We start from the raw sequence: 17,050 nt of genomic DNA, 5'->3' as shown, positions 1-17,050 counted from the left end.
ATCTAATGAACAAAATAAACTAACAAGCAATCAGAGTCAGAGGCAGAAACATGGAACAGACTGACTGCTGTAAGAGGGGAGGGGAGTGGTTAGTACTGGTTGAAACAAAACGAATTAAACAAGAACATAAATGCATGACCCATAGACATGAACCACCATGTGGGAATCAACTGTGGGAACGGGGGGGGTGGCTTGGGGGTAGGGGACACGGGGAAAAATTGGGACAACTGTAGTAACAAACAGTACAACAAAAATTTTTTTAAATTATAACAGAATTGAGACTTGATCAAAGCCATTAGCAGTTTTCCTTTTAATTTCAACATAGTTATCGCCTCTCTTTAGAACCTTCAGAGGCTCTTGCAGGGGGTATATTATGTTCCCGATTGAATTTTATTCAAGCAAACTTTACTTTTTTATTATCCTGTTTTTCCTGTCCCTGCTTATCTTTGTATCTTGAATTCCTAGGGTGACTGACACATAGCACCTGTTTAAAGTAAACTGATTATATTATTAGCATGAATATGGGAGGAATTTCTGCAGCCACAATATGGGTCTCAAACTAGACATGTAGCACACACTAGATATAAACTAGACAGTCAGCCTCTTGTTAACTAATCAGATTACATGCTTCAATGAATCCAGTGTAGAAAAGGGTGGTATGAAGATTTATGGGCTGGAAATAATGGGGACAGCTGGGGTTTAAATGGGACAATGCACAGGTGAATTTCTGAGACAGAAGGGTAGCATTAGCAGAAACATCTATAATTATAGATTGTTTTGTGCTGCATCTCTAATCAGCGGATTAGTTTCCTCCTCAAATGGGATAATCCCTTGGTGCCCACTGTATAACATAACCCCTGATTTGTAAAGAAACCTGTCTTCTAGAAACACATCTTTGACATTCAATCTGTTAATCTTACTAATAATGAAGTCCTAAAGCAGATTTTTTTCCAGTTCAAACTGTAGAAGGGTTAACTAAGCCTAGAAATGGTAGTTCCTAATAAGGCTTCATGTTAAATTTAAACACTTTACAGTCATGTATCTACAGAACCATGTACCCCCATCCAATCCCCTTTTAACCCTATCTGTTTTAGTATGTTGGACAAAGTCTAGTAGGGTGGACTCCTGTTAACATAACACAAAGATAAGGTAAGGGTGTGTCTGTGTGTGTATTTTAAACATCTTGATGGGGGCCCAAGTGTGAGAACTTGAGTTTTGAAGTGGAAAGTGTTAGCAGTGTCAGTGTCAAATGCAAGTCCTATTTTTGAAAGGCATGTTTTAACTTATTTCACATTTTCAAAATGTGTTTTTTTTAAAACTAGAATTTCTTCTTTTTAACTTAAAAAAATATTTATTTATTTTTAGAGAGAGGGGAGGGAGAAGGGAGAGAAACATTGACTGGTTGCCTCTTGCACGCCCCCAACTGGGAGCCTGACCTGTAACCCAGGCACAGGCCCTGACTGGGATTCGAATCAGTGACCCTTTGGTTCCTAGGCTGATGCTTAATCCACTGAGCCACACCAGCCAGGGCTCAAAATAAGTGTTTAAAAAAAAACCAAAACTTAGTGGTAGGACATATTTTTAAAGTAAAGATATCCCTACCTATCTGTGTACGGCATTTCCCATTCGTATATATATGTTCTCAAATTCTGAAGTACTCTCTATTTTTGATAACATGATGTATTCATAAGCTTATTCATATAGTACATATTTCTTATAGTTGATTTAGCAAATATATATATATTTAATAGCATTTTTAAAAAGTTTTTATTTTTTTAAAATTGATTTTAGAGAGAGGGGAAAGGAGAGAGAGAGGGAAACATTGATGTCCTGACCGGGGACCAAACTTGCAACCCAGGCACGTGCCATGACTGGGAATTGAACTGGTGACCTTTCGCTTTTGTGGGATGACACCCAACCAACTGAACAACATCAATCAGGGCTATGATAACCTCTATGGGACATTTTAAAACCATTGGCTAGAAAGAAAAGGGAACATTTACCATATGCCTACAGATCCACAGGCTGTGCGCTTTGATATATTATTTAAACAGCTCAGGTATGGGAGGATAAAGACTGAAGTTCAGTACTTGTAAGGGAGTTTGACATACTCAGATATGGACTCAAGGAGGAAAAAGGCAAAGCTAACGCTTTGTTAGCTTACGACCACCACTATAAGGATGTTTAGCTCTTCTAATTTTCCAAGAACTACACAGTTAGAAATAATACAAAACAGTACTGCAGACTAATTTCATAGCAAGTACTTTATTAATACTGTTCTCTAACTAGAATCCAGTAAAAGTAAAACAAATATTTAAGAAAACATTTACAGAGTTCTCCATAAAGTTAACATTAAATGCTGACCATCTTGTTGGGGCTTAGAAATCCAGTTTCACACTGAAGTTATCTACTGCGCTTTGCTCTTTGATAACAAAGGAATAATCTTATTTCATATCTCATAATTTTAATAGTTTTGGAACTGAGGATCTTATTCCATGTCTTCAGCCAAGGCATCCAACCTTTTTCTCACTCTGGTACATCTATCAAATGATGGGATTTGTGCATTTGTGTGTGGCTGCAAATAACCAGCCCAAGAATGGCTTCCCTGAGGGGAGCAATTTCTCAGCACTCTGTATGGAAGTTTTGCTGCTAACCATCTCCCAGCGGTGTGCTCTGGGGCAAACTTGTGTTAAAAGTCCCCGTGGCTCTAGCTAGGGCAGCATGAGCTCCATTATAGCACCGAGAGTCAACACTGGTATTAAAAAAGATTTTAGAGGGTGAGTGGAGTTTTCTCTTTCCCCTTAATGTCCCAGCCTAGTCACTTCTATAATATGAGCCTTATTTCAATAGCAAGTCAGGACTTGGATACTGTACATGCTGTGCATATGTATGTTTTTAATTTAAAGTCATATGAATTAATGCCTTGAAAAGACACTTAAGAGTCTAAGCTCCAAGTGCACTGAAGCTCAAATACACTTGATAAAGATCATTTTGGACAGTCTAAGAGGTTTCCTGGAAACCTAACTAAAGTAATATCTTAAAAAAGTGAACACCTTTCACTGAGGTGGCTTTTCTTGATTAGTTTGAATTCTATCTATAGTATGCAACCTACTCTCTACCTGAGGGTTAGGCAAATGCAAGAATATTTTTTCCACTCAGTTCTTTGGGATTCTTTCTGGCCACACTGATAAATGTCCAGGGAAAATGTAGATGTATTCCTATTTTTTCAAAATGCTAGTGCCTCATTAACTGACGTGGTGGTTGAAAATAAGCACTCTCATGGAAGGTATTTCTACGGCTGTAAATCTGACACTAGCATGGCAACCTTTCCTGCCGCAAGCAGGCCAACTCTGTGCTGACAGTACCATGAGAATTCATTCCCCTTTGGCTAATGTGAAATGTGGCCATTTGATCCGGGTGAGTGGCTAAGAGAGAGTAAAGATTTCTAAGTGGAAAACCTAAAGGAGAACAAAGACTGTTCTGCTATTAAGAATCAGAATGTTATGGATAAGGCCAGCTTGCATTTTAAAAACAAATAAGGGCTCATTAAGTTTGTTTTTTAAGGCTTACCTTGAATGAGTAAAAATAAAAATCCCTCATAAATCAAGTTTACTCTGTAGCCAATAGCCTAAAATGAAATTTTAATTTTTCTTGCTCACATGATTTTTTTTTTTCTTCTCTGTTCTGACTTCTCTCAGTTGAGCCTGTATGACAGAAAAAACAATCAGTATTTCTCCTCATGCCCCTATCTCACCTCAGTAAAAAGCAGGAGAAACATAATACACAGATTAAAGCAGAATTGTATTAAACATTCACTTTTGTGTTATCAGGCGCATTTCATTCATTCCAGGACAGTCACAGGGACATAGACAGGCAAGTTCCTTTTTAGACCGCCTTACCAGGACACTCCAAATTGTGCTGGGAGTGCCCACTGCTTTGTTACAAATACTTAGTCTGGAAAATTTCCCTAAGGGTACGGGGAGCCTCAGCTGGCTGAGCAGTGCCTGCCCTGGGCTCTGTCCCCAGGGCCGGCCCAGCACAGAGCTTTCGTTTGAGGTAGCAGTGCTGCTGTTCTTTCCCAGGTGAACGAGAAGCAAGTGAGTAGCTAGCACTCTCCTAAGACTGGTCTTTACTGTGTGGTGACAAGTTTCACAATCATGCTGATGATCCGGGATCCTCGAGGACAAGTACACAGATCGATGCTCGGGTTTTTAATCTTATCCTGGAGAAGCTGGTCAAGTTCGCAGCGCAGTTCCTTTACTAATTCGGCCACCTAGAATGAAAGTCGCAATTTAAGCGGTGCTTGGTCCAACAGGCGAGGGAAGGTTATTGAGGGAAATCCCCTATAAGAATCATTCTAAATTTTGGGTATTAATTTCAACTTCATTAGTGGGGGTGGGGGGAGTGGAAACAAAACACACTTTCATTCTAAAGATGCTTCTAAAATTTCTGATGCAACAATAGGAACATTCACTTGATGTCAGCTCTGTAATGCACTAAACGAGGTCCAATATAAAAAGTCTCCTTTACCACATCTCATTTAAAGAATAGATTAAATCTGGAAAGAATGGCTTTTATTTAGTGTTCTCCACATTAAAGCTTGGTCAGCTTTCATAATTTGCTGTAAGAAAGCAAGGAAATAGGAATTAAAAATGGTAGACATTAAACCAAAAAATTTCTTAGCTTTGGGATACATTTTATGCTTTTGTGGGGAGAAATAGCTTCCCATGTTTTATGTCATCTTGGTTACGCTGATGTTGTAGTGGCACTCTAGCGGTCTCCCCAGCTTGTCTGCCCCTCCCCGACTGTTCGGCAGCTGTGCAATTTGGACCCTGATTTAAATCAAACAGGCTCAGGCCTTGCTGAGGTGCATGGCTCAGGTAATCCCAGTCTTGGAATCCATGACATTCCTTTGACCAAGAGAATTAATTGAGGAAGGGGAGGTGTGATGGAGCTTTTAGTAAAGGTTTTGGTCTCGCCTTCTAGACACGACGCACCGAAGGTGGGCCTGGTGCTCCTGCCGCTACCTTGCTACCACCAGGTGAGCCGGGCGTTTATTGCCACTGAGCTGCAAAATTAAGTCAGCCCAGCCTGGCCCACTTGACCTGTGCTGCCCAACACGGTAGCTACTAATCACATGAGGCTAATCTAATGACCACGTAAGTGGTCATTAGAAATGTGGCTGGTCCGAAGCGAAATGTGCTGTGAGGGTAAAGTACACATCAGATTTTGAATAGTATGAAAAAAGTATATTAAAAATCTCAATACATTTTTATATTATGTATTGAAATTAAAAACTCTTAGATGTATTAAGTTAAATAATATATATTACGATTAATTTTCTCTTTTTACTTTTTTAAATGTGGCTACCAGGAAAAGTAAAATTACATAGTGGCTCACATATTTCCATTACACTCTGCTACTTTAGACTTTACAGTTAAATACACCAGTAAATTCCCTTTAATGTTTGAGGCGGTGTTTCTGCTTCTTGCAACATCAGATTTCTAACAGATGCAAGTGTTAAACTGAATTTTTATATATTAAACATATACACCCCTTTAAATGTTTTCTACAGACTCTACAGAGTGCATAATTGAGAACTCTAAGAATAAAAGAATAGAAGAATTCAGATCCATGATCTTTTTTGTGTTGTTAACGGCAGTGGTAGAATCAGGGTGACTTTTATTTATTTTTGTTCACCTGCATTTTATGATTTTTCTTTGGTGAACACATTATTTGCAAAACATTCAGGAAGATTCAACACCTCACTCACAGCTCCTGCCCCGAACCTTTCACACCAGCCCACGCTGGGCTCCCCTCCCAGTGGACTGCCCGGACGCCTCACGAAGGCTCCGCCCCGGGCCTCACTGCACCCTCAGTCTTTCCTGGTGTCTCACTGCACACTCATCCTTCTCTCTTTATCAGTTCTGTTGTCTGTGGTCCCTGAAGGAATGCCTGTGCTTCATATTATATCAAAGCCCTTCATGGCTCGAGTCTCATAGGACAGATCCGTTTATCCCTCACCTGATGGGAGGCAGCTGCAAAACGAATCCAGCCGTCGTCCAGGGAGACGATGAACTCTCCCTTTTGAAGCTGCACATTCACCTGGCCGCCTCCGAACAAGACCAGTGGGTACACAGACACCATGCTGCAGTCTCGGATGAACACCCGGCTGGTTTTGATCTTCTCATGGTACAGCAGGTAGGGGCTGTCAAAGTGCCTGACCTGGAGCATAAAACCTCAGATGATGACAGTGATGTCACTGGCAAAATGAGGAGGCCTCTGCCAGTCCCATGGATTTAAATACCACCTGTCAATGGCTCTCCTGTACCTTTCCCCTGAGTTCCAGACTTGTGCATGCAACTGCCTACTTGGCATCTCCACTTGGATATCTAATAAGCACGTCAAACTTCTTATGTTCACAGGAATTCTTGATTTTTACCCTCCATGCAGTGTTCATCATCTCAGTAAATGACACTCTCATTCACCCAGATGCTCACGCCCCAAATTTAGGAGCCATCCTTGATTGGTCTTTTTCCCTCACTCCATCTACATCATCGCTGAGTCTCGACAGCTCTGTTTTCAAATACATAATGTGCTGACACGTTCTCACCACCCTTCCAGCCACCTGCTCATACAAACCACTGTCATCTCGTCCTGACCACTCCGCTGGCTTCCTAACTAGTCACTCTGCTTCTCTCTTTGCACCTCACTGTTTCTTTTCCACCCACCGACCACCGAGATCTTTTAAAAAACATGAATCCAGTTAGGGCCCAGAATGCTCCGATGATTTCCCAAAGTCTCAAACACTTACCATGGCTTACAAGGCTCTCCCTGACCTGAGTGCTGGCCTCTTGTCCCAACCCAGCCGCCACCCTCGCCCCTCGCCGTCGCTGCCCCGTGCACCGGCCGCCTTCGGCACTGCCTGGGCGCACCCAACGGGCTCGCCTCTCGGGCCTTCGCACTCCTGTCCTCACCTCCGATGCTCTCCCCTTAGGTTTCGGCACGGCTCGCCCTTCACTGCGTTCAGGATTTTCTCTTCAGAGAGGCTTCCCTGCCCCTTCTCCCTAAAACAGCCCGTCCTGTCACCCTCCATCTGTTTTATTTTTGTTTGTAACATTTGTTGTCAAGCTGAGATTATTTGTTTCTTATTTCTTGCCTGTCTCCCCCACTGGAATGTGTGCTCCCTGAGGGCAGAGACCTTGTCTGTCTAGTGTCTGTCTAGCTCGTCTGCTGCCCTCCACGGCCTTGCAACAACGCCGGGCACAGACGAGGTGCTTGCAGATGCTGAGTGGATGCACCACCCAGCTGCGTGCATTGCGTGAGTGTCACAGGACACTCAGAAGAGGAGGGGAGGAGCACACTTGGGCCGCTGGCTCCTGAGTACAGGCAGCTGAGGGCAGATGACTCCGTGGTCCTCAAACTCTTCTGAGCTTAATTTAGAGCTCCTTTCCATGCTTTGCTGATGCTTGGCTAAGTAGTTTCAGGGGGCTGAGCAGCCCTAACACTCCACAATCTCTTCTTCCATTCTCCTTTTCTCCTTCATTTGTCCTAAAAGCTTTATCAAGCATCTGCTTTCAGCTGAGCACCCTGCTAGAGAGCAAGAATGTAAAATGGCACAGTTCCTCTCTTCAGGAACCTCACAGTCCCAAGACAGAGACATACCATAAACCATAAAATAGCGTGATAAGCACAGCAGCGGACAAATGCACACTGTATGACGGTGGAACAGAAGCAAAGAGCAACTTAGTGGAGGAGGACACTGGGGGAGTGGTGTTGAAAGGAAGCTTGAAGGGTCTGTAGGAGCCTGCTGGGGAATGAGAATGCCTTTCCAGGCACAGAGAGCAGTGTGTCTCCCTACGTCATAGCATCTGGGGACACTGCTGGCCATCTCATTTTGTTGGAGCATACGGCACGACAGGGGGAGAGTGTTGAGGGGTGCATGGTATAAGAAGGGGCCAGATGTGGTAGGTCATATGAGAGTCTGCTGATGCCAGAAATGAAGAGTGTTAAGCAAGGAAGGACAAGATCAAATATATGTTTTGTAAGGATAATTCTGGCAGCAGCAGTGTGAAGGTGGGAGGGAGACGGCATCAGAAGCAAGAACAGTGCTTCAGGCACAAGAGAGATGCTTGGGGTTCGACCTGAGAAAATGGCAGTGGGGGTGAGAAGAAAAGGCAAATCTGAGTCAAGGCAAAGGTGCGCTGTGGAGGCCTGGTGACCAACGGGATCGGAGCAAGGACAAAAGAACCAGGGTCTCTGTCACTCCAGGGTCCGGATGTGGGTGGTGCCATTCCAGGACAGGGAACACAGGAAGAGAAGAGTGAACTGGGAGATAATGAGTTTGGTTCTTTAGCTTTGGAGTGTGAGGTGACTAGAAGATACCAGCTCAAGACACAACCCCAGGACTGGAGCAAGAGATCTGGGGAGTCTGGGTCAGCAGGAAGGTCGCGGCCCAAACCATGCTGCTGTGGTCTGGCTGTTCAGGAAGAGTATGTATGCGAAAGTGAGAAAATAAGGACTAAGGGCAGAACCTCCATTTCAGAGCAAAGGAAGAGAAACTGGTAAAAGAGATAAAGGAGGATGATTAGAGAAACAGAGGAGGATAATCAGAGAGATAGAAGACAGTGATTTTGTTGAAGCCAAAAACATCAAAGATAGCTTCAGGAGGAAGCGGGGTCAGCCGCATCAAACACTACGTGAGAGTCTAGTGCGATGAGGACCAGGGGGTGTTCACTGGTTGGGACGACTCTGAGGCTGCCCGTGACCTCCGGTGAGTTCAGCAGAGCGGCGGGGGCAGTGGCCTCCCAGCACGGGGCTGAGCGGGGAATGCGGGTGGAGGGTGTGGGATCAGCTGGTCCAGGTCACGGCCTTTCAAGGCACAGATTCCGTGACACAAAAAAATAATTTTATGAAGGGACTGAGAAGTTCAAATGGACAGTCACAAAATAGTCACGGGCAAGTACAGCATAAGAAATATAGTCAATACTATTGTAATATTTATGTATGGTGCCAGGTGAGTGCTGGAAATATCAAGGGGAACAGTTTGTAAATTATATGAATGTCTAACCACCATGTTGTGCACCTGAAACTAGCACAAAATAGTATTGAATGTCAACTGTAATTAAACAGTTTTTAAAGTAAAAAAAAGTTATACATCTGAAAGCAGGCTTAAACATTTTCTTTTTTTTAAATCTGGTAGAATTTTCTTGAAATGGAAAGTTTTTCCAGAAATAATAGTCCAATATCTAGTCTGTTTATGCTTACTCAACCTTCCCCAGGTCAGTGGTGCTGCTGGGTACAGCAAGTGACAGAACACGGGCTGGCTCATTTTAAGGGACAAGTTTCTTACCCCGCCTGTCACATATAAATAATAAGTACACCCTGCCATTCTGACCTGATAGTTCACTGATGAAGGGTGAATGTGTACGTATCCATCGTTCTTGGTGACAAACTTCAGCTCATCTGATTTTGGCTGCATTCTGACAGCTCCAGTACTGGTCTTCTGAAATTTACCTTCTGGGCTTTTCACCTAAACAACAGGTATTAGTAAAAATGGGTGCATGATACATGTATTTCCAATGTAGGATGTATTCCTGGGCACAAAACCAGTCCTGTTGAATGCCTTTGCTCTTACTTCCCTCTCTCACTTAGCTTCCCTTTGAAAGAAGTACAAGCATACTTCTTTCCTTTCTTTTCTATTCAGACCATCAAGAAATATAAATGTAGGTGCAGGAGCACTGGGTGACTACACCACACACCAGGCCCAGGAAGGACTGGTTGATGTTTCAGGTCTACACTGATGATTAGCTGCAGAGAACCAGCTGGCAACACCAAACCAGGAATCTGCTGACTATCAACCCCAACCTCAGACTCACATTTCAAAATGAATTTCTTTCAAACAGCATGAAAAAATTCTATGAATAAACAGATTATTGCATTTGAAAAAAAACCTGAACAGCTTATGTACATACATATATATATGAATTACACACACATATATATAGCAAATCATGTTTACTGTATAAATAACATATTAGGAAAAAAATAAAGATTTCCTGTAATCACATAACTAAGAAATAACTACCATTAGTATTTGATAAATATCATTTTAGTTTTCTCTGCTAGTTTTATATGTATACATGTAGAAAACCATAAATACGATATAAATAAAAATATCCCTATGTATTAAAATTAATGTAGGATTGTTTTCTATAATATACTTTTTTGAACTTAATATTTTGAGAATTTTTCTGTGTTTTAAAATATTTTCCTAAAACATAATTCTTAATGGCAATATAGTCCCTTGTTGTAAAGATCTATAATAATTTAACCAATAAATTTCCTATTATTAGAATTTTAGATTGGTCATTCTAACAGTTTATAATTGCAAACATTTCCTTAGATGTATCTTTAGGCATATATGCAATTATTTCCTAATAATAAATCTTTGGAAATGAAATTGCTATCTAGAAAGGGTGTATCAATTTTATCCTTTCCAAGAATGAGAGTATTCATTTTAAGGGGCTTATGACAGGATTATAATTAAAAAAAATTTTGAATATCATAACCACCCCAAGCCCACAGTTTACCTTGGGCTCACTCTTGGTGTTGTACATTCTATGGGTTTGGGTGAATGTATAATGACATGTATCCATCATGATGATATCATGCAGTATTTTTACTGCCCTAAAAATTGGTGCTCTGCCAATTCATCCCCCACCAACCCCTGGTTTTATTTTTACTGTCTCCATAATTTTGTTCCAAATTATCTTTTGGGGGGAGGGCCATGACTGAGAATTGAAACCCCAAAATTGGCTCTACCCACTGAGCCCGGTCAGAGCCCAAATGATTGGGTGAGGGTAATATGTTTTTTAATCCGCACCCAAGGACTTTTTTCCCAAAGATTTTACCTATTTATTTTTAGAGAGAGGGGAAGGGAGGGAGAAAAAGAGGGAGAGAAATATCGATGTGAGAGAAACTTTGATCAGTTGCTGCTCGCATGCACCCAGAACCTACAACCCAGGCACGTGGCCTGACTGGGAATCAAACCAGCAGCCTTTCGCTTTGCAGGATGACACCCAAGGACAATTTTTCATTGTTTTTTAGAAAGAGAGGAAGAGAGAGAGGGAAACATGGATGTGAGAGAGAAGTATCGACTGGTTGCCCCCTGAACACAGCACCTGGACCACGGGTCTCACACAGCCAGACCAAACCTACAACCTAGACATGTGCTCACAGCTTTCCAGTTACGGGATGACCCTCCAACCAACTGAGCCACACCAGCCAGCGCCCAGATGATTTCTTTTAGAGTAAATTTCAAATGATCTGAAAACCATGCAAGTACTAGCAGAAAATGAACCATAAGTTAATCAGTGGATGTCAACTGAGCATTTAACAAAAATTTAAAAGAGAAATAATTTGGTACTCTGATAAATTCAAATTCTAAGGTGACAAAGGACTGGATAACCAAAACTCAGGGAAGAGCCTTAAAGGGGGTTTTCAGAAGAGGGGACACAGGTGGCCCCATGGCAAAGCACTGACTTGTTTGATTTTGTTCTTATCTAATTTCAGTCCGGGTTAGAGTGCAAAGAGGAAACGTAGTAGCGTCAAGTTTTTATGTACAAAGAAAGTTAGTTATGTATAGGTCAGCTAAGAAAATGACATACATGTCCATTTTAATTCCTGGAATGCCATAATATGTTAGAAAGATTAATTAAGCAACTCATTTTATACAATAAACGCTCTTGAACAATGCATCTAAACAGATTTAAGGAATTGAAGGATTAGAAATGTATACTAAATTTAAAAGGCTGTGTGTGTGTATGTCTTTGCAATGATTAATATGTATGAATTAACTATATCCCTTGGCTACAAATCAAACAAGTAGTTGGAGAATCCAGGAATAATGTTTTTGTTACCTGCACTACATTTGGATACAGAGCAGCACACAGCATCGCTGATATCAGCTTGTGGTTCTCAGCATTTGAATTTGCCTATAAGAGAAATGTAGCATTAATCTTATAAGTAACATGGCTACTTCTGTCTGTGCCCTGGAATTTACCATTTCATTTGTTTTTTATCTTAAACAAAAGTATTAAACTTCTATCCCTGTGCTAGAAAAATTATTTTTCTAAGTAAAAAATAAATCTATTAGAACACATTCACATAGGACCTACTCCAAGAAGCCCATGATAACTCTTCCCAGATTTCTGCAAAGCAGTTACAAAGCCAGTGTTCCTAAGAAGCAGTGAAGAGAAGGAGTCTGGTTCATAAGATGTACATAATTTCCAACAAGGACTAACTTCACTTAAAACGGAGTGGCATCAGGTTCATCTAGAAGCATTCTTCCTATAGTTTAGGTCTCTAACCTTTTTGGCACTAGGGGCTGATTTCACAGAAGATAATTTTTCCATGGAATTGGGGTGCGGGGAGGGGATGGCTTTATAGCCTGCCACAAGATGCAGCTTAATTGTCACTTGCCACTCACTGATAGGGTTTTGATATGAGTCTGCAAGCAATGGGTTTATTATCCATTGGTCTCTGTGCAGTCACACCTCTCCGCTAATGATCATCTGTGTTTGCAGCTGCTCCCCAGCGCCAGCATCACCGCCTCAGCTCTACCTCAGATCATCAGGCATTAGGTTCTCATAAAGAGCATGCAACCTGATCTCTCACATGCGCAGTTACAATAGAACTCGGCTCCCACGAAAATCTACTGCTGCCGCTGATTTGACAGGACGCGGGGCGCTCAGGCAGTAATGTGAGCGATGGGAAGTTGCTCACTTGCCTGCCGCTCACCTCCTGCTGTGCGACCTGGTTCCTAATAGGCCACGGATCAGTACCAGCCCGGGGCCTGGGGGTTGGGGGACCCCTGCTATAATTGTACAAAAAACTACCCTTGGTTGGGAAAAGTGTGCTGTGACATTATTGGAAAGTCTATTCTACTTCTTAAGGACTTAATCAAGAAGAAGTGTGAAATTTAAAAAACGAAAACAGTGGCAACGATGAACAGGAACACCCTTCCGTTTTAATGAGTATGAGTTGACACTTACTTGCGGGAAGAGGAAAACAAGAATGGCACGAACCCACTGCTCACAGGGCTTACGTGATGTGAGGGATGCCCACAGTGTTCCTGAGTTAAATTACTGTTCATGTGCTAAGTAAGGGAAAGAAGAACTAATCACACATTCTTCACCTCTTCTCCAGCGGCTTCCAGGATACCGTCTCCTCCAAGGGCCCTTTTCTCTATCTCCCTGGCTCTGAGTCCCTCCTTCACAAAGCCTATATCTGATAACAGTTCAGTGAATTGTCGTTTCAGGCTGGCCATTTCCTAAAGGAAGTGGAAAAAATCTTTAAAGAGAGGCATCAACATAGGAAAGGTAAGTGTAGACAGTCTGACAATGATGAATGAGGCAAAAATGCATTCTTTCCATGACAGTAATGAGGTTTGTATGGGTTCATCAAACAGGCCATTTCCAAAAAGGCAGTTTACATGTGTGCAAAACCGGCAGAGAGAGTGAAACGGTTACACAGAAATTTACAAATACGAAAAACTGGAAGATCACTTATTTTTAAAATTGTGTTCATTGGAGTTTGGGTAGGTCTGGTATTCCTGAAAATTCTTAGGACAGAAAAAAAATGTATTTTACTTTGTTTGGAACCCCAACTCCATGTGCTGTGACACTGTCTGGTTTTCCCGTCTTGCGTTTCTGCTCAGGTCTCCTCGGTTCCTCACCTGAGCCTAGAGTGGTTAGTTCTGCATTCGTATTGCAGAACATCCACCTCAGAACTTTTCCTCCTTCTCTTACCTTGAGGTCTCGCTGGCTCACATCTTTTCCTAGGAATAGGGGCATTACTACGTGGTTTAGATTTAGACACTCCTTTTTGTAGCTGAGCAAAGTGTAAGAAAGAAAAGCCCAACCCTTCTTCTCCTCTGGCTTCTGTTCAAATACAGGATGTATAGCAGCAATAGGGAAGGAGATAAAGGAATCAAAGGAACATAGCTAATTAACACTATCCTGTCTTTTGATGACAATTTAAGTATTTTCTTGGAATATCTCAAGTACATATGGATAACATGGAAAACTATAACTAGGAGTTAAATATAGCATGAATAAATATATACTTTTTACTGACATCTTAATAAAAATACTATAATCTAAGCTAGAATTCAGGGAAAAGAGGGAACTCTGTGGACCTCAGAGAGTACAGCAAAATCTACATATATCCTGAAGAAAAATAAATTTAACAAAAAATGTAATTTAACAGAAAGATAATTTTATATTTAAAAATCTTTTTTTTAAAAAAAGATTTTATTTACTTGCAGAGAGAGGGGAAGGGGGGAAGAAAGACAGGGAGAGAAACATTAATCATTTGCCTCTCCCACGCCCCCACATGGGGACCTGGCCCACAATTCAGGCATGAGCTCTGACAGGGAACTGAAACGGTGACCTTTTGGTTCACAGGCCGGCGCTCAATCCACTGAGCCACACCAGTCAGGGCTATACTTAAAAATCTTAATGACTTGAGGAAATATTTATTACTGCATTTTACATATAAATATCTTTTAGATTAGTGGTTTTCAACTCTCCCTACATATTTGAATTACTTGGTCAACCCGACAACAATGACCATAAAGAGATGCCAAGGCCCGACCCCTGAGGATCCAGATGTAAGTGGCAAGGGGTGAAACCTGGGCCTTTTTACTTTTTCTAAAGCCTCCTTAGGTGAATCTAATGTGCAGCCAGGATTGAAAAACTATTGCTTTCAATGTAAAGGCAGATGAAATTGAAGGAATTGAAGGCAAATACTGGGATGCATGCACTTATTCAATTAATCTTAACTGAGCATCAACTATGTGCTAAGCACTGCCAAGGCACTGGGGATACAGTACTGAACAGAGCAGACAAGGTGTCTGCCCTGCTGGAGCTTCTGGGATACAGAGATACATAAATAAGTCAGGTATTGGTAAGTACTAAGAACAACAATTTTGTGTTCTACTCCAGGACATCTTTTAATATGAAAGTAGAGTTCTCCCCCCTCCTAAGCCTCAAACTCTCTGAGTAAAGTAGGTGCTTTGCAAAGATGTGCACCCTCAGTATCTGACTTCTACCATTTTGGAAAGGAGCCTAAAACACTGCCATAACAGAGGACAGAGCCCTGGCTGTGACTACCCAGTAGATGGTAAACCTCTCTCTTTCCTGTGGACTCATTACTGACATAATGGCGTCTGATGGACATAGTAAAAACCAATAAAGAAAATCTGGTTCAGTATTCATTCTTTGGTTTTGTGGAGAGGATAAGGGGTTGGGGTGGTCATAGGCCACTTGGAGAATCTGCTGAAAGCTACGATTCCTTTCTCCCAGGATAAGGCACATATGTAGAGCATGTGATTTTGTATACAATTTCAGGGGTTTATGGGTCCAGGTTAAGAATGCCTGGTAACATTACTGAAAAAACTTGAAAGGACAAAGTCAGCCCCATTTGCTATCATGGCGCCATTTGCTGAGCAGGCCTATGACCTTGTTAAACATGACTGCCATTTTACTCTCCTGAGCTTTTGTCCCCAGGACTGCAAATGACTGGAGAGCAGGAACAAAACATCAAAACGTGACTGACCTGCTCCCGACAGCCACAGGCAGAATATAACGTTGGAACAAACTGCAGCCTCACACAGCCTCCCCAACAGGCCGGGGGCCACACAGCAGCAACCTCCGCACCCTTTTTATAACCCAGTTATAATCCAGTACCAAAAAAAAAAAAGCTCAAAGCCCCGAGCCCTCAGTGCTGGTGTCTCTCCACACCATGCCCCTCTCCTTTCTTGGAGAGCGAATAAAGACTCTGTACACCTTCTTTTTGTGAATTCTTTCACAGCCCACAGTTTTTCACAAAAAAACCCTTCAGAGTGCCTATGGTCCCCTATCCTCCATATACGCGTAAATGAACACAGGTTCACTGAAAAGGGAAAATGGGCCAGTTAAAGGGTTAGTTCAGAATGCCTGATGTCATACATAGTTCAGGAGTCTGTTTCACACAGCTGGTAAAGCTAAGAATATTCCAGAAATGACATCTTCATTGTCAACGCAGGACAGGCAAGATAACATTGCAACACTCTCGGATGTGCTGCTACAGTAGAGAATGAATGACAACAAATTGCCACAGAAAGGACTCACCTGAAGAACTCTTCCTGACAAGAAGTTTTGTCTGCAGTAATTGTAACTTGTACGCATACCTTCTTTCATACTTAGCTGCCATCCCTACATTATGGAGAAAATCAAAATGAACTTCCTCTGTCTTTAGCGCCAACTCTGGAAATAAAACTCAGCTAGGAGGCTATATACTTACCTTGTATGCTCGTAGAAGGGCCAGATAATCACTGTTTGCAAATGCAAATTCTAACTTCTTCTGGTTAGCGTCCTCTTTTTTATCCCAGGGGGATACCTAAATGAGGAACAGCAGGTTTGAAGTGCACACCTCTTCTTGGGTTTCACAGGGGCTTTCCCACTGCTGAAGCCAGGTGCCTTGGGGAGTGTTTTGTGTGGAACAAAGGGAACTCAGTGGGTGGCAATTGCCTGGTCAAGGGCAAGCTACCACTTATCTGTCCTTGTGCGTCTCTCTGCCCACCCAAAATAAGCTCTGCTGGGTCTTTAGGTTCCCAGTAGCAAGATGTCATCAAAGAGCCACTCATTCTAAAAGCTAGATCTAAAATCAAAAATTCTAACGCTAGAGTACCCTTATTTCATAGACTCTTACATTTTGTACTTGAGCCCCCCTTATTTCTATACCCATAACTAATGTTTTCTTTCTATTTTTTATAATGCTCACAGGTCCTCCTTTCCCTATGAATTTGTAAAATTAGTTGAGAACCTAATTTTCAGTGCTTCCCCCCCACCCAACACACCTGTACTAAAGACACCAGCATGAGCTGCAGTAGCTCCTCCTAACAAACTAAAACAAGGCCCTAGCTAAAACACTGCCAAGAATCATTTTAAACCAACTGGTGCTTCCCTCTAATTTCTGTATATTTAAACACCTTCATAGCTAACAC

At 41.9% G+C, this 17,050-nt stretch overlaps 1 protein-coding gene across 1 annotated transcript in view; it reads right to left on the bottom strand.

Annotated features, from left to right (window-relative positions):
* Positions 1–2,999: 2,999 nt before the first annotated feature.
* Positions 3,000–17,050, bottom strand: part of DHX57 (DExH-box helicase 57) — a 49,501-nt gene continuing 35,450 nt past the window's right edge. The window contains exons 17-23 of the mRNA XM_054567619.1: positions 16,348–16,443; positions 16,176–16,259; positions 13,199–13,333; positions 11,922–11,996; positions 9,398–9,532; positions 6,025–6,225; positions 3,000–4,273 (exon numbers count right to left, since the gene is read on the bottom strand). Coding sequence (XP_054423594.1) covers positions 4,130–4,273; positions 6,025–6,225; positions 9,398–9,532; positions 11,922–11,996; positions 13,199–13,333; positions 16,176–16,259; positions 16,348–16,443 — 870 coding nt within the window. The 3' untranslated portion in view covers positions 3,000–4,129. The remainder of the gene's footprint in view (positions 4,274–6,024; positions 6,226–9,397; positions 9,533–11,921; positions 11,997–13,198; positions 13,334–16,175; positions 16,260–16,347; positions 16,444–17,050) is intronic.

Source organism: Pteronotus mesoamericanus, unplaced genomic scaffold (genome assembly GCF_021234165.1).
Source record: "Pteronotus mesoamericanus isolate MK-2021 breed Mesoamerican mustached bat unplaced genomic scaffold, CSHL_Meso_final contig_101, whole genome shotgun sequence".
Lineage (NCBI taxonomy): Eukaryota > Metazoa > Chordata > Mammalia > Chiroptera > Mormoopidae > Pteronotus > Pteronotus mesoamericanus.
Note: the sequence above shows the minus strand (reverse complement) of the source record. Positions and strands in the feature narration are given on the sequence as shown.